Source organism: Clinocottus analis, unplaced genomic scaffold (assembly GCF_023055335.1).
Source record: "Clinocottus analis isolate CAN_PGR_092001 unplaced genomic scaffold, fCliAna1.0.p SCAF_15, whole genome shotgun sequence".
Lineage (NCBI taxonomy): Eukaryota > Metazoa > Chordata > Actinopteri > Perciformes > Cottidae > Clinocottus > Clinocottus analis.
Window position 1 is genome coordinate 17,754,026 of NW_027175876.1, and position 22,263 is coordinate 17,776,288.

Consider the following 22,263-nt stretch of genomic DNA (forward strand, 5'->3'; position numbering starts at 1 on the left):
TAGTATATATGATGACATAGTATACACGGTGACATAGTATACACGGTGACATAGTATATATGATGACATAGTATACACGGTGACATAGTATACATGGTGACATAGTATATATTCTGACATAGTATACATGTTGACATAGTATATATTGTGACATAGTATATATGGTGACATAGTATACATGGTGACATAGTATACATGGTGACATAGTATATATTCTGACATAGTATACATGTTGACATAGTATATATTGTGACATAGTATATATGGTGACATAGTATATATGGTGACATAGTATACATGGTGACACAGTATATAAGGTGACATAGTATATATGGTGACATAGTATATATTCTGACATAGTATACATGTTGACATAGTATATATTGTGACATAGTATACATGGTGACATAGTATACATGGTGACATAGTATATATTCTGACATAGTATACATGTTGACATAGTATATATTGTGACATAGTATATATGGTGACATAGTATATATGGTGACATAGTATACATGGTGACACAGTATATAAGGTGACATAGTATATATGGTGACATAGTATATATTCTGACATAGTATACATGTTGACATAGTATATATTCTGACATAGTATATATGGTGACACAGTGTATATTGTGACATAGTATATAAGGTGACACAGTGTATAAGGTGACATAGTATACATGTTGACATAGTATATACTGTGACATAGTATATAAGGTGACATAGTGTATAAGGTGACATAGTATATACTGTGACATAGTATATAAGGTGACATAGTGTATAAGGTGACATAGTATATACTGTGACATAGTATATAAGGTGACATAGTGTACATGGTGACATAGTGATTGTCAGTATGAGTTTCATCACATCAGTCGTAACAGAAATGTGCCACATTTTTAAAAGCCGGTTCAAAAGTCATCGCCAGACACTTTTTACATCTTTTGTATCGTTCGAGTGTGAACATGAGCTCTGGTTCCAGCTCACGCCTCAGATAAAAGATGATGTATGATTAAAATAACTCTTTATTTTATCACTCCTTTTGTCCCTCTGTCTCCCTTTGTGTGCCCTCCCTGTCACACACACACACACACACACACACACACACACACACACACACACACACACACAGCATCTTTAGTCTCCAGCAGAGTGTGTATGTGTGTGTGTGTGTGTGTGTGTGTGTGTGTGTATCGGTTACATCTGGATTTAAAGTGGGCGGGGCTTCTTTCACCTGTGCACTTGTTTCACCAGCTTGTGATGCACATTTACTCTCACCTGCAGCACTCCTCCTCTTTCTTACTCTCCTTTCTTCTTCTCTTCCTCCTCTTCCTTACTCTTATTTTCTCCTTCTCTTCTTCCTCCTCCTCCTCCTCCTCCTCACCAAGCTGCTCTTTAATCTCCTTCAGTGCTTCATTATCTGCGTCTCTCTTTGCGGCTGAACAACAGAGTCCAGAGAGATGAAAAGCACCGCTGTGGTTCTGCTGGTTCTGCTGGTTCTGCTGGTTCTCTCCTCTCGTCACAACCACAGAACTAACTTCCACAAATAAACAAACAAACCTCATGACACACTTAGCCCCGCCCACACCTTCTTGGTGCTCCTGTCCAAGGAAAGACTTTGTTTTGGTCTCAGCGCTCAGCTTCTTCCTTCATCCTCCTCCTCTTCCTCGCTGCAGAGAAGACGAGTCCACCTCCTCAGGTCGTCCTCTGGCTCGCGTGAGCGTCCCTGTAATTATATTTGCTCACACAGGTCAAATATTAGCTGCTTCACTGCATCTCCAGCCAGCAGGACGTCCTGAGGTGACCGCTTGTTTACGAGGTAAACGTTTACTTCACTTCCAAATGAGCTTCAGTTGGAGCCGCTGCTCGGGTCCGGAGAACCGAAGAGAACGCTGGTTCCTTCAGTGAGATCTTTTATTCAGGGCGCCTCGAAACTGTCAAACGTACTAAAGCAATGAAATGATTGTTAATATTCTTTATATTTTATGTTTTTGAGGGGGAAAAGTTTTTTTAATCAAAATAAATATATTTCTTTCATTTCACTGTCACTCATTTCATTTAGTTCAGCTCTGCGTGAACGAGTTGTTTTGCTGTTGGGACACATTTCACTTATCTAGAGCTGGTTTTCACCACACGCCACACGTCACACGCCACACGTCACACGTCACACGCCACACGTCACAGCTCAAAGGAGCGTTTTCTGGTCTCAGAAAGCTGCTGAAGGCCTGAGAGGTGGTAAAGGTTCTCCAGACTCCTCTCACCTGTGTGGAGATGAGTAAAGTCTACCTGACTTCAAACAAACGGTTTTCCTGTTTGGTTCCATTAGAATGACGTACTCTGAATGGTTTATTATCCCAGCCCTGGTTTCACAGAAGGCTTTCAGACATCTCTCCCAAACCGCGGTGAGTCCCTGAGAAGGTAAAGCGCTGCATCATAAACGGGTCAGACGGACGTGAGCTCAGATTAATGGACTGTCCACAGTGCATGAGCAGCAGGAGGCCTCTGCAGACGCGCCGCAACGCTCCCAACAGCTGGCTCATAAAGGCCGGCGGGACGGGAGCGCTTCCTGTTGCAGACGAGCAGCTTCCTGTTGCAGACGAGCAGCTTCCTGTTGCAGACGAGCGGCTGAAATGAAAGAAACCCGGCTAACCTCTTGAGCTTCACCCGACAGAGAGAGAGAGAGTTTGGAAACTTTTGTAAGGAGTCTCTGTTGGACGCGTCCAGGGCTCCAGACCTCACTGAAGATGGCGCTCGCCATCTAGTGGGCAAAGAAGTAAAGACAAATACAAAAGGGTTCTTTTCACCATCAGGCTCCTTGAATCGTTAACTTTACACGTTCTCTTCTTCCTGATTAGTTTGTTTTAGGGAGGGGTTCTGCTTCTGTGATTAAATAAAAGTAAATCTGACAATAGTACCTGTGAGGTAATCCAGCAGAGATTAGGAACAAAAACTAAGTGTTTTCAAAGAGTTCTGATGCAACCATGAAATGCATCGTATTCTTTGAGGAACTCTTTCTTTTCCAGGATTGTTTCACTTGAAGCCTCAGGAATCTTCAGTTCAAGACCCGCTGATGAAAGTATTGCAATATCTGTGGTTTCGCAATATAAACTTGACGGTTGAGGCGATATTTCCCAAAACAGCTTTTCTTCATTTCTGTACACGTAACATGAAACTTTGCACACAATCTGGATGAGTAGGTTTAGTATGGATTTTGGGACGCAGCCCAAACTGAGCACTCTGTATATATGTAGAAATTTAAAATCAACCAAGATTTAAGGATTTCCAATTCATGTAATAAAACAACTCTTAATATACAAAGTAATACAGTTATAACAATGCACTCATTCAATCATCAGCGCTCCACATGCAGCCAATGAGCTTCTCCACACAGCGACCTTCAGGTCTCCTTTCTTTAGAGGACCACATGGTCCACATGGTCCATCCTGCCGAGTGGTGAAGTGGTCAAAGTCTCACTGGGGACACGGCAGCGGGCTCAGGTGCGTTGGTGCCGTGTCAAGACTTCACACGGCGTCCGCTCAGACGTCCTCCAGCTGGAACCCGTCTTCACCGTGAGGCCGGACGTCCTGCAGCTGGAACCCGTCCTCACCGTGAGGCCGGACGTCCTCCAGCTGGAACCCGTCTTCACCGTGAGGCCGGACGTCCTGCAGCTGGAACCCGTCCTCACCGTGAGGCCGGACGTCCTCCAGCTGGAACCCGTCTTCACCGTGAGGCCGGACGTCCTCCAGCTGGAACCCGTCTTCACCGTGAGGCCGGACGTCGGGCTGCGCGGCTTCAGGTTCCTCCTCGGCCTTTAACCGTTTCACCTTGGTGTCTTTGAGGAGCTGTGAGACGAGGCGCTCATAAAACCAGTCCAGGTCCTGAGGGTCCTCCGGCCAGGTGAGGTACTCCCTTCTCTGGACAAAAGCTCTGACCGCCTTGTACTTCATCAGCTGGTAGTGAGCCACCTGCAAGAGAGTCATCAGTGAGAGTCAAGAGCTTTCCACTTCAAACGGACCACATGACTACTGGGTGTGAAGACGGCGCCTGCAGGATACACACCTTCCCGACCACCAACACTATCAGCACGTTGGTCAGCTCCTCCAGCATCCGGCCCTGCGCCATCATGAACGCCTCCAAGCACCAACCATCTAGAGACAACCAGCCAACCGGTTAGTTCCTCCATCCTCCGCATTTGACGGGCTTGCTGGGAGTCATGACGTCTGAGATAATGAAACATTCACACCGGCTCAGCGTTCTGCTGGTGGGCGCGGCACTCAGTGACACCAAGCCGATGGCCGTCGAATAACATCTCTTGTTCCGTCACGGCAACTCTGGGTGGCAGTTAATGGGATTGCCGTGACATGACGTGGGGTTTTACATCTTTTCACAGCTGCGTTCTTTCCTACGCGTGGCCTCCAGCGGCAAAGCTGGAACGCACCGACCCACCAAAGAAATGGAGGACTGGCGTTTACGACTTGGTGTGAATGCAGCTCGCTCACTATGGACGCTTTTGGAAACTAAGGACTGCGTAAGTCTCCTGCTTCAGGGAACAGTGTGCTCATTCAATAAGCTACAGCCAGCTGACCTTTAGCTTAGCTTAGCATAAAGACTGGAAAGCGGGCCTGGTTCTGTCTAAAGGTTTAAAAACACCTCTAAAGCTCACTAATATCACACTATATCCATAACAGTGTAGCTACAGTAAACAAGTTGTGGTTCAGGAGTTTGGGTGCCAGACTATTTCTTGACAGGGACGACTTCCTCAAGTCTTTGAGTCTTCTGGCAAAGTCACATGACTCATAAGTCACTGTGCCACACCAAGAAATAGTCAGCTGAAAGGTTTAACCACTGGAGGGCAGCAAAAACAAGAGTTATGGAAGTGATACCCAAAAACAAACATATAGGAACAACAATATGTAACTTCTCATTCAACCCTCTGCCAGAAAGGAAATTAATGCATCTCAAAATATCAATCTTTCCTTGAATGAAAGGAAAATAAATGTATTTCATGGCCAGAAATTGAGCAAACTGAACTGAAAAGCTGTACCTTTAAGGAACTCTTTGGAGACAACGCACACCGTCTTCCTGCTGCCCCAGACGGCATCTCGGATGTTTGAAAGGTGATCTTCTCCTGGCAGAAAGTCTCTGGCCTCGAAACAGCAGCGGAAGATGTTCTCCTCCGAAAACTGGCTGTCCAGCTTCTGGAGCAGAGCGGCCTCCACCCAGCCGTAGTCGCTGTCGCTGAAGCAGAGGAAAGCATCGTGCTGCACTTCGTCCACGGGAGGCGCCGGCTTCGGGCCCTCGAGAACCCGACCCACCATCTTTTTGTAGACGATGAATATGATCCCTCGCAGACGAGCGTAGACGAGCCCGCCGAGGACCACGCCGAGTACGAGGAGAGCGGACAAGACGAAGAGAGCCAACTTAAGGTTTCTGACGGCCTTTTCGTCGTCTTCCTCACACGGTTTGACGATCGTGGAGTATTCCAGCAGAGGAAGATTGTGGAGGGCGGCTGGAAACGAACACCTGTACTCCTCGGTTGGGCTCAGGAAAGTCACGTCCGTTGCGTTCAGCCACTTCACAAAGCTCTCCAGACTGCAATCGCAGTGGAACCGATTCCCAGCCAGGCTGAGGAAGCTCAGAGACCGGAAAGCCGTCGGGTCCGGGGAGGCTAAAAAGTTGTTTGAGAGATCGAGTCTCTTCAGGCCGATCGGAAAGACGTCCGGCTGCAGATAAGTAAAGGCGTTGGACGAGAGGTCGATCTCTATGATCGAGTTCAGGCCGCGGAAAATCCCTTCTGGGAGAGTCGCGAGTGAGTTGAGGCTTAAATCGAGACCGAGCAGATTCTCTAGATTGTCGAACAGGTCGAGGCACTTCCCCTGCTCCCACAGGGTATGCAGGGAACTGTCGTGAAGATCCAGCACCTGTAATGTGTTGTTACGAGGTACTGTAACTCCTGGACTCAGTGTGCACCACTTGATGAAGTTGCCGCTGTAGAAGAAACTCTGGAGACGATTAAAATTCATAAAAATACCATAAACGTCCTCCAAGTTTGTTAATCTGTTGTCGGCAACATCTACGTAGATACTGTTGTTGGCCATCGCAATGATTTCAGTGAGATATTCCAGTTTATTGTCTCCCAAAAAAAGATAATCTAGGTTTGGCAGTGGAGCCGAGGAATGCAGGTTCCGCAGTGAATTTCCTGTCAGATATATCGCTCGTAATTTGGGAAGACCGCTGAACGCTTTGTCTCCCAACACGCCGATGTGGTTGTAAGATAAATCCAACACCCGGAGGTCCGTCAGGTTGGTGAATGTGTGAGCGTATATTTCCCCCAGGAGGTTGGATGACAGGTTGAGCATTCGCAAATGTCCTTGAAGACCGTTGAAGGCATTTTTGTTAATCTGATTGATTTTGTTCACGGAAATGTCAATAATAACCGCATCCTTTAGAGGACTTAAAAAAGCCCTCTGCAAGGCAAATATTCGGTTTTTAGACAAATCCAAATTGATAACTGAACTGTTCACGAGGCCTTCGAATGTGCTTGCATCTGGGTCGGGAAGGTTGTCGTATGAGAAGCCTTTGCCCACGTGTCCAGAGAATATGAAATGAGCAATCGGAGTCCCCTCTATGGCTCTGAAAAAGGGCCTTGCTGTGTTCACGTTGAACCCATTGATGGATAAGTCGAGGGTTTGAAAAGTCATCCCTCTGAAAGGGTTCCCGCATGCCTCCCAGTCAAACCCTTGACTGTAGCTCATATAGAGCTTATTGGATCGCAAGTTCAGAAGTTTGAAGGCTTTACCCCGGAAACCAACAAGATCCTCTTCACACAGTCGTTCAATCTTATTCAGCGTGAGGTTCAGCTGCGTGAACTTTGTAAGTTTTGAAAAGAACGGACCCGGTCGAAGTCTCACTATCTCGTTCCCAAAGAGGTCGAGCGTTTCCAAGGACCACAGCGGCTGCAGGTAGCTGTCTGCTAGGATGGAGTCTGACAGCTTGCAATAATCCAGAAAGAGGTGTTGTAAACGGAAGAGTCCTGCGAAAGCCCTCGGCTCCATCTGAAGGCCGATGTTGTAGCCGAGGACCAGCTTCGTCAGTCTTCTCTGCCTGAGGAAAGCGTTGTTCCTGATGACGAGCGGCTCTTTCTGCATTCCAAGATCGAGCTCCTGCAGCTGCTCGTAGCTCCTGAGCGCGCTGCTGTTGATCTCCGCGATGTGGTTCATCTCCAGGTAGAGGTGCGTGATGTTTGGAGGCAGAGCCGGGACCCAGTAGTGCCGCCGTGAGGAACAGTCAGCCACCAGTCCGTACAAAGTGCATGATGGGTAGCATGTGGTCACCTGCAGGGACGACGGTTGCATCATTTCTGCAGATTGACTTCATACTATGAGTTAAAGGAATCATTAACTGACTCATCTGTGTAGGAAACATGGAGCTGCAACCAGCAGCTGGTTAGCTTAGCTTAGCATAAAGACTAGAAATATCCATTAATTAAGCGTTTTTTAAAAGCCATACAAAACATATTATTTACAGAGGGCTGGTCGGGCAAAGACAGACCAGCTGTTTCCTCAGATTGAAGTCTTTGTGCTATGCTAATCTAAGCTAACGGACTACTAGCCATAGCTTCACATGTAGAATACGAATATAAGAGTTATACAAAATCTTCCCAAAAATCTAACTTTTCCTTTATCTTTTTGTCTTGAAGAAATCTGAATGAGATTTCCTTCAGAGTTCTTCTAGTCGACGTCTTCCTGCTGTTTTCTAACTGTTCAGTTTGAGAAGAACTACACAAGACTTCAATGACCAGGCTGCAACGTAAACCTTAGAGACGTACCTGGAGGGTGAACCCCATCAGGAACCAGTGGAGAGCCAGTGAGGACATACTGCCTTCACCTGACAACATGTCCACAGAGAAAGTCAAACATTAGCAAAGCTTAAAAGAATGCAATGTCGCTGCACTGATTGAGCGTTTCATAAAGTTTGTAGAAAAAAAGAGTGTTTGCTTTTGGGTTCATGGTCACTGCTGCAGCTTCAGCGTCACGCCGCTCAGCGCACGACCGACATGAACAACAATCTATTCCAACAGCTGACAGGTTTGTCCTGAGCAAATAACTGTCATGTGGTAGTGATCATACTGTAATGATCATAATGTAAAGATCATACTGTAATGATCATAATGTAATGATCATAATGTAAAGATCACATTGTAATGATCATAATGTAATGATCATAATGTAAAGATCACATTGTAAAGATTATAATGTAAAGATCACATTGTAAAGATTATAATGTAATGATCATATTGTAAAGATTATAATGTAATGATCATATTGTAATGACAACTTGTTGTACTCGATACTATTACATTTAATTCAAGTTTGTGAAGCTGAAATTCATTTTTAAGTTGGAGCTTCACTTCATCTTCTTGTCACATTAAAAGCTAAACATTTGAAGTACATTAAATGCTCAGCGTTGTATTAATATATGAAGTTCAGTTTACATCACGCGCTTCCTGAAACGTCTTGATAATATAAACTGTATCGATACTATCAAGTTGCTCTTTGGGAAATGAAAATATAAATTTACCCAAAGTAAATATATATTTAATCCAACTTCATGGGACATGAAAAACATGATTACCACTGAACAATGCTACTAACTTTACGTAGGCACAGTAAATAGATAAAGACTTTATTAATCTCAGAGGGACATTCATTCAAAAAAATGTTACAAAACCCCTGAGCAGTCATAATACTTTATTTTATACTTATAACAATACTTAACTTAACACTTGACAAACTAATACTCATAATAATACTTAACTTAATACTTGACATACTAATACTTATAATAATACTTAACTTGATACTTGACATACTAATACTTATAATAATACTTAACTTAACACTTGACATACTAATACTTATATAATACTTAACTTAATACTTCACATACTAATACTTATAATAATACTTAACTTAATACTTGACATACTAATACTTATAATAATACTTAACTTAACACTTGACATACTAATACTTATAATAATACTTAACTTAATACTTGACATACTAATACTTATAATAATACTTGACTTGATACTTGACATACTAATACTTATAATAATACTTTACTTGATACTTGACATACTAATACTTATAATAATACTTAACTTGATACTTGACATACTAATACTTATAATAATACTTAACTTAACACTTGACATACTAATACTTATAATAATACTTAACTTAACACTTGACATACTAATATTTATAATAATACTTAACTTGATACTTGACATACTAATACTTATAATAATACTTAACTTGATACTTGACATACTAATACTTATAATAATACTTAACTTGATATTTGACATACTAATACTTATAATAATACTTAACTTGATATTTGACATACTAATACTTATAATAATACTTAACTTAATACTTGACATACTTATAATAATACTTAACTTGATACTTGACATACTAATACTTATAAAACTTAACACTTGACATACCAATACTTATAATAATACTTTACTTAATACTTGACATACTAATGTTTATAATAATACTTAACTTAATACTTGACATACTAATACTTATAATAATACTTAACTTAATACTTGACATACTAATACTTATAATAATACTTAACTTAATACTTGACATACTAATACTTCTAATAATACTTAACTTGATACTTGACATACTAATACTTATAATCATACTTAACTTGATACTTGACATACTAATACTTATAATAATACTTAACTTGATACTTGACATACTAATACTTATAATAATACTTAACTTGATATTTGACATACTAATACTTATAATACTTGACAGTACCGTACCCCCGGGGGGCGGGGCCTGTACCGTGACGCGCTCACCTTGAGTTTATAACCTGTATCATAACGGCGCAGTAGCGCCTCATGACAGGTTGTTAACGGCGCGTGCAGCTTCAGTAACTGGAGCCAAAAGCTTTTAAGGAGACATTTTACTGAACAGACTGACACGTTTATTGCGCAATGTCCAGAGAGAGAGAGAGAGAGAGAGAGAGAGAGAGAGAGAGAGAGAGAGAGAGAGAGAGAGCAACACGACATAATGGAGCGAGTCCGTCGCGCACATTCACATTTCTTTGTTGAATGATTCTCAGTGTTGACATTAATTGAAGTGAAGTTGTTACCGGTGTCTGTCTCGTGACCGAGGGGACGCCTTCAGCTCCGGTCCCTCACCTGTCCGCTGTCTCGTTAGCATGTCCGCTAGCACGCTGCTAGGTCCGGGAGGAGGACGTGTCCACACACAACATGGTGCAATTTCCCAAATGACGGAATATCTCCTTCCTCTTACACAGACAGCTTTCTCCAGTGTGAGCTCCAGTTGTTGCAATGCACCCCGATATTAAAGGCTGCTTCCTGTTGTGTAACATCTCTGAACTTTCTAATGAACTCTGTATGCTCCTTATCACCACTACTGCTCTAATGCTAAGCTACTGCTGCTGTAGCATTAGAGCCTCTAGGGGCTAACGGAGAACATGTTGGGACGCGTGTTGTGCTACACACCGACACGCTGCTCCCACTAAAACACAGCACATTGTGTGTTTTAATGTAGGAACCACATGTCCTCACTCACTGTTCCCTCAAAGACAACAACAACAACAAAAAGCAACACAACCACATTATGGCTGCAACAACTGCTGCTATAACAACTGCAACAACTGCTACTACTGCAACAACTACAACAACTGCTACTACTACAACAACTGCTACTACTACAACTACTACTACTACTACAACAACTACTACTACTACAACTACTACTACTACAACAACTGCTACTACTACAACAACTGCTACTACTACAACTACTACTACTACTACAACAACTACTACTACTACAACTACTACTACTACAACAACTGCTACTACTACAACAACTGCTACTACTACAACAACTACTACTACTACAACAACTACTACTACTACAACTACTACTACTACAACAACTGCAACAACTACTACTACTACAACAACTGCTACTACTACAACAACTGCTACTACAACAACTACTACTACATCAACTGCAACAACTGCTACTACTACAACTACTACAATACAACCACTACTACTGCTTCACTACTAGGTTACTACTACTACTACAATACTACCACTTCTACTACTTCATTATTAGGTTACTACAACTACTACTACTACAATACTACCCTACTACTGCTTTACTACTAGGTTACTACGACTACTACTACTACAATACTACCCTACTACTGCTTTACTACTAGGTTACTACGGCTACTACTACTACTACAATACTACCACTTCTACTGCTTAACTACTAGGTTACTACTACTACTAGCCTAGTACTGTTACAAAACTAGACTAAAACTGTTAATACTAGCCTACTACTTCTACTACTACTACTACTACTACCACCCTGCTACTGGTACAATACTAGGCTACTATGTATACACTGGTACTCCTGGGCTTCTAGTGCTACTACTGCCACCAAGCAAGCAGTTAAGGTCCCTTACCTGGGCCCAGGTACATGTTATGGTACTAATGCCACTGCAGAAGTTCAAGCCAACACAAGAAGATCCAAACATCTCTGTGGACCAACAAAGCCTCGATCTGATGGCAGAGACAAAGAGGTTGAGTGTGAGAACTCAAAGGTAACCAAGGTGTGTTTTATTTGATTTAGCAAAGTATTTGGAAGAAGAACAGTTCTGTGGAACATGACGCCTTCAGGTAATGATTGCACAATGACTGACCTGCTGCAAGGATGAAGGTCACAGGAACGAGGCCGGAAGGGATCAAAGAAAGAACGGTAGCGCTTTATAGTAAGTGCACACTATTTAGCATCAGTAAAGCATGAACAACACTGAATTCATCATTTATAAAGCTTTATTAAGACCTATTAGTAACTCATTAGTATGCAATTCTTATGAGGTCTCACAACATACTTAATTAACGAGTAGTAACTACTGAATTAATCTTGAATTGCAGCTTTTTTTTAAATCACATAATAACAATTTACAAATGATCTTATTAATCATCTATAAGTCCTAAACGCTCCATTTAGAAATGTGGAATTCATCATTTATAAAGTATGAAACCCAAGCTCATTAATAAAGAATGAAACATTTATAACTGTGTTTATGAATGAGTTACTAATGAGTGTTCATGTTGGAATGATGCTTTATAAATGATGAATTCATTGTTAATTCATGCTTTACTAATGCTAAATAGTGTGTAGTTATTAAAAAGTGCAACAGGAAGAGCAGATAACTGAGGGTTTGGACAAAAAGATGAGATTTAATCTGGATTTAAAGAGCTCAACTGTTTGGTGTCAGAAGGGTCATTCCAGAGGAAGGGATGTTGTTTAACACTGTCAATGAAGGATTTCCTGTTAAATAATAATAATGATAATAATTTCAACTTATATAGCGCCTACACAAGGACGCTTTACATTAAGGACAAGAGACAATGACAAATGGAACAGAACAAAAATGGGAAGACAAAGCAAACAAAACAAACAAACAGAACATTTTAGTTAACAAAGAAAGAAAGTGAAGCAAACTGAACTGGACCAGGTTGTTTAGGGCTTTGCAGGTGATGACTAGAAGTTTGAAGTCTATCCTGTACTTGACCGGAAGCCAATGGAGGTTGTGAAGGACCGGAGTAATATGATCATAACGTCGGGTGGAGGTGAGCAGTCGGGCGGCAGAGTTATGGACATATTGAAGTTTATTGAGGATTTTGGTGAGTGAGCTGTGGAGGATGCTGTCGCAGTAGTCGAGTCTGGATGTTGTGAGGGCGTGGATGAGAATGTCAGTGGTGGCAGAGGACAGGGAGGGTTGGAGGCGTGCAATGTTCCTGAGGTGAGAGAAGGCAGTTTTGGTGATGTGGTTGGCGTGGGGGAGGAACGAGAGGGTGGGGTCGAGGATGATGCCGAGATTGCGGACCTGGATGGAGGGGTGACAATGGAGCCATTGATGTTCAGAGCGAAGGTCTGGGCGGAGCGGGTGAGGGAGTTAGAGCAGATGATGAGTATTTCAGACTTGTTGGAGTTAAGTTTGAGAAAGTTTTGTTGCATCCATCATTTTATTTCATTGAGACAGGTGGAGCAGGTGGCAGAGCTGGTGGTCTTGGATGATAGGTAGAGTTGAGTGTCGTCAGCGTAACAGTGGAAATTAAGACCATGATGACGAACGATTTGTCCAAGGGAAGGATGTAGATGATGAAGAGGAGGGGACCAAGGACGGAACCTTGGGGGACACCATGGGAGACTGGGGAGGTGGAGGATTTATAGTTGTTAACGGCAATGAATGCCAAATACGCGCTGCCGAACAGCTGTGTGGCGGGAGGCCATGACTTAAAACCGACATGAGTGACAGTTACGTTCAATGTGTGAAACTTGACAGCCCCGATACCTCAGTCTCTCTGCTCCTCCTGAGTTTCTCCCGCCACTGTCTGTTTGTGGTAAATAAGATGTCTATGCAGCGAATAGGTTTACAGATGCGCTCCTTAGCGCCATCTATCGTCGGGGAGTTTAAAAAGGAACCAACGCGCCTCAGACTTTTTTTTTTGCCGTGAGATATTGGTTGTGTGGCGTGTGAGCGTGTGAAAACATGAAAAAGCGTGTGTCACACAGCAAAACCGTGAGAGTTGGTAGCTCTGTGTTATTAGTTTCTGTTAGGTGGAGCAATCTGGTTTACTTGAAAGGGATTTACATTTTCTTTATTCTATTAATTGAAAAGCGGATGGAGGAGTCACAAAAGGAGCATTTTATTTCAGTGTTGTTGGGGCAGTGGGCTGAACATTGTTTTTCCTTCAAATGGGCGTTACAGAAACAGTTTGAGAACCTCTGGTTCCTCCATGAGCGCGCTCATTGCCCGGAACTGTTGAATGCGGAACTACCCGGACGACTTTGAGAGGCGGACATGCGCAGCAGCATCACTTCACCACTTTTAGCTGAAAGTATGACGTTAAAGAACGTAGGGCTTCATAACATGTCAGATTTTCCTTCTTGAACCCTGTTGCGGAGAAGACGTGACGTCTATTCGTAGATGATGTCTGAAGCGGCTCGGGAGGAAGTTTCCGTGTTATCGTCCATTTACTGCGGAGAAGGAGAGTTCAAGCTCGTCCAGCAGTCTGGTGCGTAAACGGCTAGCTAACGGCTAGCTAACGGCTAGCTAACGGCTAGCTAACGGCTAGCTAACGGCTAGCTAACGGCTAGCTAACGGCTAGCTAACACCGGCGCACCGGACATTTTAGGTTGCAACACACCGACTGCATCAACGTGACTTCCGACGTCAAGTCTTTTTAGTCTACAGGACAATGCGGAAGTGAGATTTTGACCCCCGACATTGAGATAAATCCAAGTTTCCACGTAACGTTACTGCTTCTATGAACACTGTAAAATACATGGTAATAATAAGACAAATACAAGTGCTGACTCGTGAAAGATGTCACATTTCCTCAATAAAGCCTTTGCTATTTAACACCTTTAATACCAAATCAAAACAGGACCAAGACTGTCAACTCAGTCATTTATTTCTGAATAACATTGAACATTTTCAGTTTGACTTTTGTAGCGACGTTGACAATAACGCATCCCTGTCTCTGACTTTCCATGCAGTGAAATTAAAACATAGGGTTGTTAGACTTGAGGAGGAAACCTCAGTGATGTTGCTCTGTTGGCCTTCTAGCTCAGGATGGGCTCCTGGTGCAGATCACCAGCACCGTGGGAGGAGAAACAGGGCCGGACGTGAGACTGTTGTTCCATCTGCACCCCCGCTACCCTTCCTGTCCCCCCGCCATCTCTGTCTCCTCTGCCAGTCTTTCCAGGAGTCAGTGTCACAGCATCAGACAGAAGCTGCTGGATCAAGCTGCTGCTTTACCTCCAGAACCGATGGTCCATCTGCTGGTGGAGCGGCTGCAGGTAGACGAGCTCACTGACTGAACTCCACAACGACAACACTGTGTTTAGGTTTTTACATCGAAGAAACCTCCAGCACGTAATCATTTCATCTGTGTTAACAAACATCAATGTGTGGAGGTGATGGAGACCTGCAGAGGCAGCGAGGAGGAGGAGTTGAGAGAGAGAGAAAAAAAAGAAGAGGATGAAGAGGAGTGGACGGCGGTGCTGTCGTTGGACCACATTCGCTCTCAGACTCGCTACAGCAGTCTGCTGCAGCGCTGGAGCCAGCAGCTGCAGCTCGGTGGGAGGTTGCTGCTGGGACGCAGCATACTGCTGCTTCTGCAGGGAGCCAGACCCAACATCAAGGTGCCCACGCAGCGCTGCTCTTTGTGCAGGTCTTGTATGCAGCATGCATGTACTGCACGGCTGGCCACGTCTCAGGACTTTAAATATGTATTGTGTACGCCCTGGAAACACATAGTACATGTCCAAGGGGCGAGGTATGATACTGGACACATCTTGACTGTTATTGTGATAACAAGGTCAATTAAAAGGAGACTATGATGGTGATTAGTCCCCTGTAGCTCACACCTGAAGGAAGACATTTCCCTTTCACTAGAAGATTAGTGCCCTCACAATCCAATTATCTGCAGCTTATTTTCTTCTTTAGAACAAAGCTAATATGTACAATTCCCTGGAGTCCAAGGAATTGTACATATTAGCTTTGTGGGATGGCTTCAAATGGCTTTTCCCATTTGAAAAGCTTCCTTTAAGAAAAGCTGATTCACTCTGACATAACACACAGTGCGGAGACCAAAGAGTTCACCACGTTCCCTCAACACTGCTCACAGCAAAAGAAGAGCGTCAGTCACTTTTGCAAGTACCCCAAAACATGTTAAACATTACGTCACAGCGCCCTCTAGTGGCCACAGGAGTTATGATTCTCCCGTGTGAAGCGGAGGAGGAAGTCGTGTGACATTATTCGTTGGCTTCAGGATTGTCCTGGCCTTCCCATTTGTTCAGTTTCAGCTGTAGAAAAGTGATTCATTATATAAGTTGAGTTTGTGAACAATGGGATGAACGATGAGGGGGCGTGTCAGCCTCTAAAACACTTCCTGGAAGCTCGTTCTCATGCGTCCTCGCTGACGGCTCCTCAGAGATCTCTGCTCGCTCCTCAAAGCAGACTGAGAGCTTTGGGACGGCCGTCAATATGGCGGCTCAGAAAGACATCCGGTTCAAGTGAGGAAATGACCAATAAGAGACTCAGGATGTCCCTTAAGTCTGCAGGGGGAGGAGCTTGGGAAGGATGGTTTTAAAACCAGAGCGCGCTGTTCCTTCCTGTTTCTCACAGAGTCAATGTTGGCTTCTTTAAACCATGACCATGATATACAACAGCCTTACACACCTGACAGGAAGACGCATCGTGGGTTAAAATGAATTACAACAGTGCATTCATGTCAAGCAGCTCGGTTAGGTCGGGTTATTTGTGCTGAAAGAGTCAACAGCATTTCCATTCAGTGTTGTTTTCCATCCAAAGATGCTCTTCATGGTTCCCTCTACAGAGCAGCCGTGGCTAAATATCCTGTGAACAAGCTTAGTTATAAAGTTTGATGTTAGTTCAAACCAGATTGCCTTTTTAGTTTGAGGGTATGATTTAAATTTTGTTCATATTTATTCTTGTCATTATCTACCCAAGAGCTTCCTCTTTGCCCGTGTTTTGGTACATTTTGTAGAAAGACAACAAAAAAACATGTTCATCATTTCAAGTTGATTGTAAAAAGAAAAATGTTTTTTTTTTCTTTGGTTTATTCAAACAACACGGCTGCATCTCAAAAAATGTTGAGAAACAGAGAAAAGAAGAACTAGCTGCAAACAGCTGTACGTGTAAATGTTGTACAGGTTCTAACTCTTATTATAAAGAGACATCAGTTTACCTGCAAAGCAACTGGAGACTGACGGCTGTGTTTTCAAACGTTCCTCCTGCGGCCTCTGGAGACGCTCTGACTGTCATCCTGTCTTTTCAGGAGTTTTGTCGCCTTTTGAGAACGGTGAAGGTGGACGTGGATTCTTCAGGCAAGAAATGCAAAGAGAGGATGATGAAGATTCTCACTGAATGCCCGACGTCCTCCTCCGGTGGACATGGGTATGCATGGCAGGACTTCTGGGATCGCAGAAGAAGGGAATAAATCAGGACTTTTAGAGCCGTTCATGAGCTTCTCTCTCTGTGTTTCTTTCCACGTCTTCCCGTCAGTCTCCAGGGGTTTCTAGTGATGAACTACGAGTCGCTCCCAGAGCTGGAAGCAGCCTTCCAGGAAATCCACATGGCGGCTCTCTACCAGCAGATACAGCCGGCACTGAGAGGCTGACTGTGGCTCGGTGGACGTGAAGGTCCTCCTCCGATCCGAGGCCCTGCTCGTCATGTCTGTGTCGCCTGCTCGTGGAGGAGCACGAGTGTTGAGATCTTCATGACGTGCATGTCGGCCGTGAGTGTGTGAGTGTGTGTGAATGAAGGAATGTAGTGCAGACGCACTTTGAGCGGTTGGAAGACTGGAACAGATCTCTACAAGTACAGTCCATTGACCTTTGACCTTGTAGGTCAAACTAAATATTGCAGGCAGTGGGGTGATATTCTGAGAACTGAATTCATGAGTTTAGTCATTTTTACGGGAGAAGAATTTGTATATTTTCTGAGATTAAAGTGACTTTATGAAAAATAATTGTTTCTTATTTCTATTTTATGTTATTCTTAAATCCAGATGTTTAGATATGGCAGTTTGCTGCTATGTTTCTTGGGGGAAATCCATCTACTGGATTCACTCAGAAGCAGCTGTCTGTTTCAATAAATAAATACAATAAAAAATTCCTCTCTGAACTTTGATTTTCAACTTTTATTAGTTTGTCAGCACGACTAACTCAGTGCTTTCATCGTTATTTTACACTTAATGAAATACAAGTTTTTTTATTGAAGGCTACAAAAACCAAAGCATTGAACTGGCGAGCTGCGTTTTGGATCACAGACGGAGTCGAAGCTAAAAGTTCAGAAATGAGCAAAGACTAAAAAGCTAAAACTTACATGAAACAAGGCTTTTTAACATTTTAGCTTGTTCAAAGTTACTACTAACAGAATATTTTTACGCGGTGTTCTTGACACTTTGTGTTATCACTGCACGCTTACTGCTCTTTAAATCTCTCCAGACGTAGTTCAGACTTCAGACCTGGCGTCTCCCAGTCAATCTAACATGAAACATAAATAAATAAGATAAACACCATGAATGAAATACAACTTTAAGAGCACTTTAAAGCAGCATCACTTCTGGATCTTTACTCTTCTCTCCAAGAGGAGAACTTTCCTCACATCACAAGATGTTCAGGTCACTTGTTCAAGACAACACAGACTTTAACCAACGAGGAAGAAAACTGAACTGAAAACATGAAAAACACTTATTGCTTTTGTAGAAAGTGAATCAACTGCTGGTCTTTAACATCTTTAAGGTAAGAAACAGACTGAACATGGACCAAAGAAGGAGTGGTTTGTCCCTCACAGGGACCCTTACTACTGAACATGGACCAAAGAAGGAGTGGTTTGTCCCTCACAGGGACCCTTACTACTGAACATGGACCAAAGAAGGAGTGGTTTGTCCCTCACAGGGACCCTTACTACTGAACATGGACCAAAGAAGGAGTGGTTTGTCCCTCACAGGGACCCTTACTACTGAACACACTGTTAATGTTGTTCCCTGATAAAATACTAATGTTTCTTCTGGTACCTGTTCATAAAAAAAGGAAACAGATTTATGAACTATATATGTATGTATGTTAACTTGCTGTTGCTCCAGAGTGCTGTTATATTATAAAATCATGAGATTAATATATATAGATGTGTGTTTTTAAGTGTACAATACAGAAGTCCAGTCATACTTTCACGTGTGTGTCCTTTCACCAGGTGTGCAGGTGTTGTGTGGTTGACCTGTAGTTCTGCTCTTCCTCCACCAGGTGGCGCAGTCTGCCCGTGTCTGAGGCTGACTGCTGCACTCACTTACTTTTTATTTATTTACTTTTTAAAATAATTCAATAATGCACAAACTAAAAATAACAAAGCACAAGTTATTTAGTCTGTTTTATTTTATCTGTTGTATTTGAGTTGAAGAGCAGCAGCCTGAGTTCTTGTCTCAGGTCCTGGTGACGCTGTGGCACCACTCTGCCTCCATCACTCTGCCTCCACCACTCTGCCTCCACCACTCTGCCTCCACCACTCTGCCTCCATCACTCTGCCTCCATCACTCTGCCTCCACCACTCTGCCTCCATCACTCTGCCTCCACCACTCTGCCTCCACCACTCTGCCTCCACCACTCTGCCTCCATCACTCTGCCTCCATCACTCTGCCTCCATCACTCTGCCTCCACCACTCTGCCTCCATCACTCTGCCTCCACCACTCTGCCTCCACCACTCCGTCTCCATCACTCCGTCTCCACCACTCCGCCTCCATCACTCTGCCTCCACCACTCTGCCTCCACCACTCCGTCTCCATCACTCCGCCTCCACCACTCCGCCTCCACCACTCTGCCTCCATCACTCCTGTCTCCATCACTCCTGTCTCCATCACTCTGCCTCCACCACTCCGTCTCCACCACTCTGCCTCCACCACTCCGTCTCCACCACTCCGCCTCCACCACTCCGTCTCCATCACTCTGCCTCCACCACTCCGCCTCCATCACTCTGCCTCCATCACTCCGTCTCCATCACTCTGCCTCCACCACTCCGTCTCCATCACTCTGCCTCCACCACTCCGTCTCCATCACTCTGTCTCCACCACTCCGTCTCCATCACTGTGTCTCCATGACTCCGTCTCCATGACTCCGTCTCCCTCAGTCTCCTCGTTGTCTCTGTCTTGTGCTCATTCATAAGTTCTGCTTTAACTCTCTTTTGTATTTTGGGGCTTTTTAAGCCTCCTGCAGTTTCAGAGAGTATTTTCTTTTGTCTCTGTGGTCTTGATTTTCACTGAAAGTTGAATTTATTTGATCATTTCTTTTACACAAAGTGACAAACAATGAAATATATTCATCTAACAACGTGTCAAACAAAAATGGAGGTTTTCCGTGACAAGTACTGAGCTCTTCACATGTGTACAGCCTCTCTGCTGTTTTCACTCAACTGTTGTGTGTTTTACTGAATTCCTTTGCAGCAAAGGGTCCATTTGTGGCGAATAAAACATAATTAAAAAAGCTGTTTATGAAAGTTTTAAACTTCGTTTCGCCAGCGTTCATCCCGGGTGATGTGTTCAAGGACAACGTGTTTTTATTCCCAGCTCCTGGCTGTGATGAGCGGCGGGTCACTGATGACTGTTTCGGGGTTCAGAGGGTCACGCGTCACGCGCTCTAACCCGTGCGCGTCGTCCTCCTTGCGCGCGCCGCCGCTCTTCGTCTTCCCTCTGCTGTTGAGGACGCGATCAGCCAGAAACACCAGCAGAAAGGTGACGAGCGCGGTGCACACGATGATCCCCGCGAGACCCCACGCCGACACCCCCGAGGGCCGCCTCGGGGGTGTCGGACTCGGCGCAGCGGGGGTCGTGGGGTCGCTCGGGGTCTCGGGCTCTCCGGAGCCCCCCGACTCCTCCTCGGTCTGGACGCACCGGAACTCCTCGACTAAAGTGTACCCCGGAGAGCACGAGCACACGTAGCTGCCGAACGTGTTCTTGCAGCCCTGGTCGCAGTAAGAGAAGGAGCACTCGTCCATGTCGATGCAGACCACCTGCGTCTCCCCCGACGCCACGTACCCCTCGGGGCAGTAGCACTGGAAGTTGTTGTTCGGGTCGCACTCGGCGACGCACTGCTCCTTCCCGCAGTGGCGCACGCACTTCTCCGGGGCCTCCGGGTCCTCTTTGTATCCGTCGTAACAAGAGCACTGGTAGCTGCCGGGAGCGTTGGCGCAGTCGTGCTCGCACGGAGCGGACGCGCACTCGTCCACGTCGGCGCACAGGCCGCCGCGCACCGCCGCGTATCCATCCGCGCAGACGCACTGGAACCCGCCGATGCTGTTGACGCACTTGAAGTTCTCCCCGGGACACTGCCGCGCGTCCCCGCAGTCGTTGAGGTCCACGCACGACCGGCCGTCCTGCGCCAGCTTGAAGCCGTGGTCGCACAGACACACGTGCGAGTCTCCGTCCCTGTAGCAGGTGTGCGCGCAGCGCAGGTCCGCGCACGGGTCGTCCCCGTCCGCCAGCTCGCAGGTGACTTTGTTGCTCGGGTTGACGGTCTGGCCCAGCGGGCAGAAGCAGGAGGGCTCGTGTTTGGGGTTCACCGCGCACTTGTGCTCGCACCCGCCCTCGTGGATCTCGCAGCTCCAGGGCGCCTGCAGCCACTGCTGCTTGAAGCACACGTACTTGGTCTCGGCCGGCATCCGGACGGCGGTGCTGCCGGGGGGCAGGGAGAGAACCCCCTCGCCCGCGAACCCCATGGGCGTCCTGTAGGTGACGGACTCGCCCGGCGCGACCGGGAGACCTTGGCACGGCTCCCTGAAGCTGTACTCGCAGAGGAACCCGGACAAGTGTCCGTCACACGGTTCGGGGGTCCACTGGAACTTGTCCTCCTGGGAAACCGAGACGCAGCGCGCGGACGAGCAGCTGCCTTCAAGGTCCGGCGGCCAGTGGGAGAAGTCGCCTTCTCGGTCCCCGGTCACCCACTGGAAGCCCCTCAGGTCGGCGGCGGGGTGCGGGCAGCCGGTCTCCAGACGTAAGCCGATCCAGTACCGCCCCGTCAAGTTCCCCAGCAGGATGGAGAGAATGTCGTGGGAGACGGACGAGCGCACGGTCATCAGGTGGCCGCCGCGCTCTCTGCAGCGGTCCTGCGCCGCCACGAAGCCGCTGCCGTGATGGAACACAGTGAAGCACTGCGTCCCGGCGCAGTAGCCGCTGCTCGGCTCTATCCCGCCGGTCTGCACCAGGAAAGTCAACAAGAAAACAAAGAGTCCCGTTACGTCCCGCATGGTCGGACCTCGCTGCTCCCGCTTATGTCCTCGCGCGCGCCGGCAGTGTGCGGGCGTGTTCGTTTGAGAAAACATCTCGCTCACATTTATAACCCCCCGACTCCATTTAGCGGCCAGGCGGAGGGAGGAAGTGGCTCTTCATCCTCCTCCTCCTCTGAGCTTCTTACTGCTGCCCCCCTCCACCCCCCCAAAAAACTTTCTCCTGCGCACGGCGGACCACATCCCCAAATTACGCACGTACGTTGCGAAGGCGCGCGCACGCAAGTGGGGGCGGGGCTTCTACTCAGCCCGCTATTTGCAGCCCGCCCTCACCGGATGTAAACGAGTCCT

At 45.5% G+C, this 22,263-nt stretch overlaps 3 protein-coding genes across 4 annotated transcripts; 1 reads left to right on the forward strand and 2 right to left on the reverse strand.

Annotated features, from left to right (window-relative positions):
- Positions 1-3,544: 3,544 nt before the first annotated feature.
- Positions 3,545-10,460, reverse strand: LOC137785983 (toll-like receptor 5). Its single transcript, XM_068577559.1, has 5 exons — positions 10,203-10,460; positions 7,837-7,895; positions 5,053-7,342; positions 4,068-4,156; positions 3,545-3,973 (listed from the first exon to the last, which is right to left on the reverse strand). Exons 2-5 carry the CDS (start codon positions 7,882-7,884, stop codon positions 3,545-3,547), a joined length of 2,856 nt encoding a protein of 951 aa, XP_068433660.1. The 5' UTR covers positions 7,885-7,895; positions 10,203-10,460.
- A 3,501-nt stretch (positions 10,461-13,961) lies between these two features.
- Positions 13,962-17,667, forward strand: rwdd3 (RWD domain containing 3). 2 transcript variants are annotated; one of them, XM_068577749.1, is made up of 5 exons: positions 13,962-14,184; positions 14,739-14,971; positions 15,080-15,316; positions 16,975-17,093; positions 17,202-17,667. In XM_068577749.1, the coding sequence occupies exons 1-5, from the start codon at positions 14,097-14,099 to the stop codon at positions 17,314-17,316; spliced, it is 792 nt and encodes a 263-aa protein (XP_068433850.1). In that variant the 5' UTR covers positions 13,962-14,096; the 3' UTR covers positions 17,317-17,667. The 2 variants fall into 2 exon arrangements, with proteins under 2 accessions (XP_068433850.1, XP_068433851.1); XM_068577750.1 differs by having other exon boundaries at positions 15,089-15,316.
- A 2,079-nt stretch (positions 17,668-19,746) lies between these two features.
- On the reverse strand, positions 19,747-22,109 carry thbd (thrombomodulin). The gene has a single exon (XM_068577293.1). The coding sequence runs from the start codon at positions 22,006-22,008 to the stop codon at positions 20,248-20,250; it is 1,761 nt and encodes a 586-aa protein (XP_068433394.1). The 5' UTR covers positions 22,009-22,109; the 3' UTR covers positions 19,747-20,247.
- Positions 22,110-22,263: the final 154 nt, after the last annotated feature.

Coding starts and splice junctions, on each gene's coding strand:
- LOC137785983 (XM_068577559.1), bottom strand. CDS start 7,884: ATGTCCTCACTGGCTCTCCACTGGTTCCTGATGGGGTTCACCCTCCAG. Junction 7,343..7,836: donor TGATGGGGTTCACCCTCCAG/GTACGTCTCTAA, acceptor TCGTCCCTGCAG/GTGACCACATGCTACCCATC. Junction 3,974..4,067: donor TAGTGTTGGTGGTCGGGAAG/GTGTGTATCCTG, acceptor ACTCTCTTGCAG/GTGGCTCACTACCAGCTGAT.
- rwdd3 (XM_068577749.1), top strand. CDS start 14,097: ATGATGTCTGAAGCGGCTCGGGAGGAAGTTTCCGTGTTATCGTCCATT. Junction 14,185..14,738: donor CAAGCTCGTCCAGCAGTCTG/GTGCGTAAACGG, acceptor TTGGCCTTCTAG/CTCAGGATGGGCTCCTGGTG. Junction 15,317..16,974: donor GAGCCAGACCCAACATCAAG/GTGCCCACGCAG, acceptor CTGTCTTTTCAG/GAGTTTTGTCGCCTTTTGAG.
- thbd (XM_068577293.1), bottom strand. CDS start 22,008: ATGTTTTCTCAAACGAACACGCCCGCACACTGCCGGCGCGCGCGAGGA.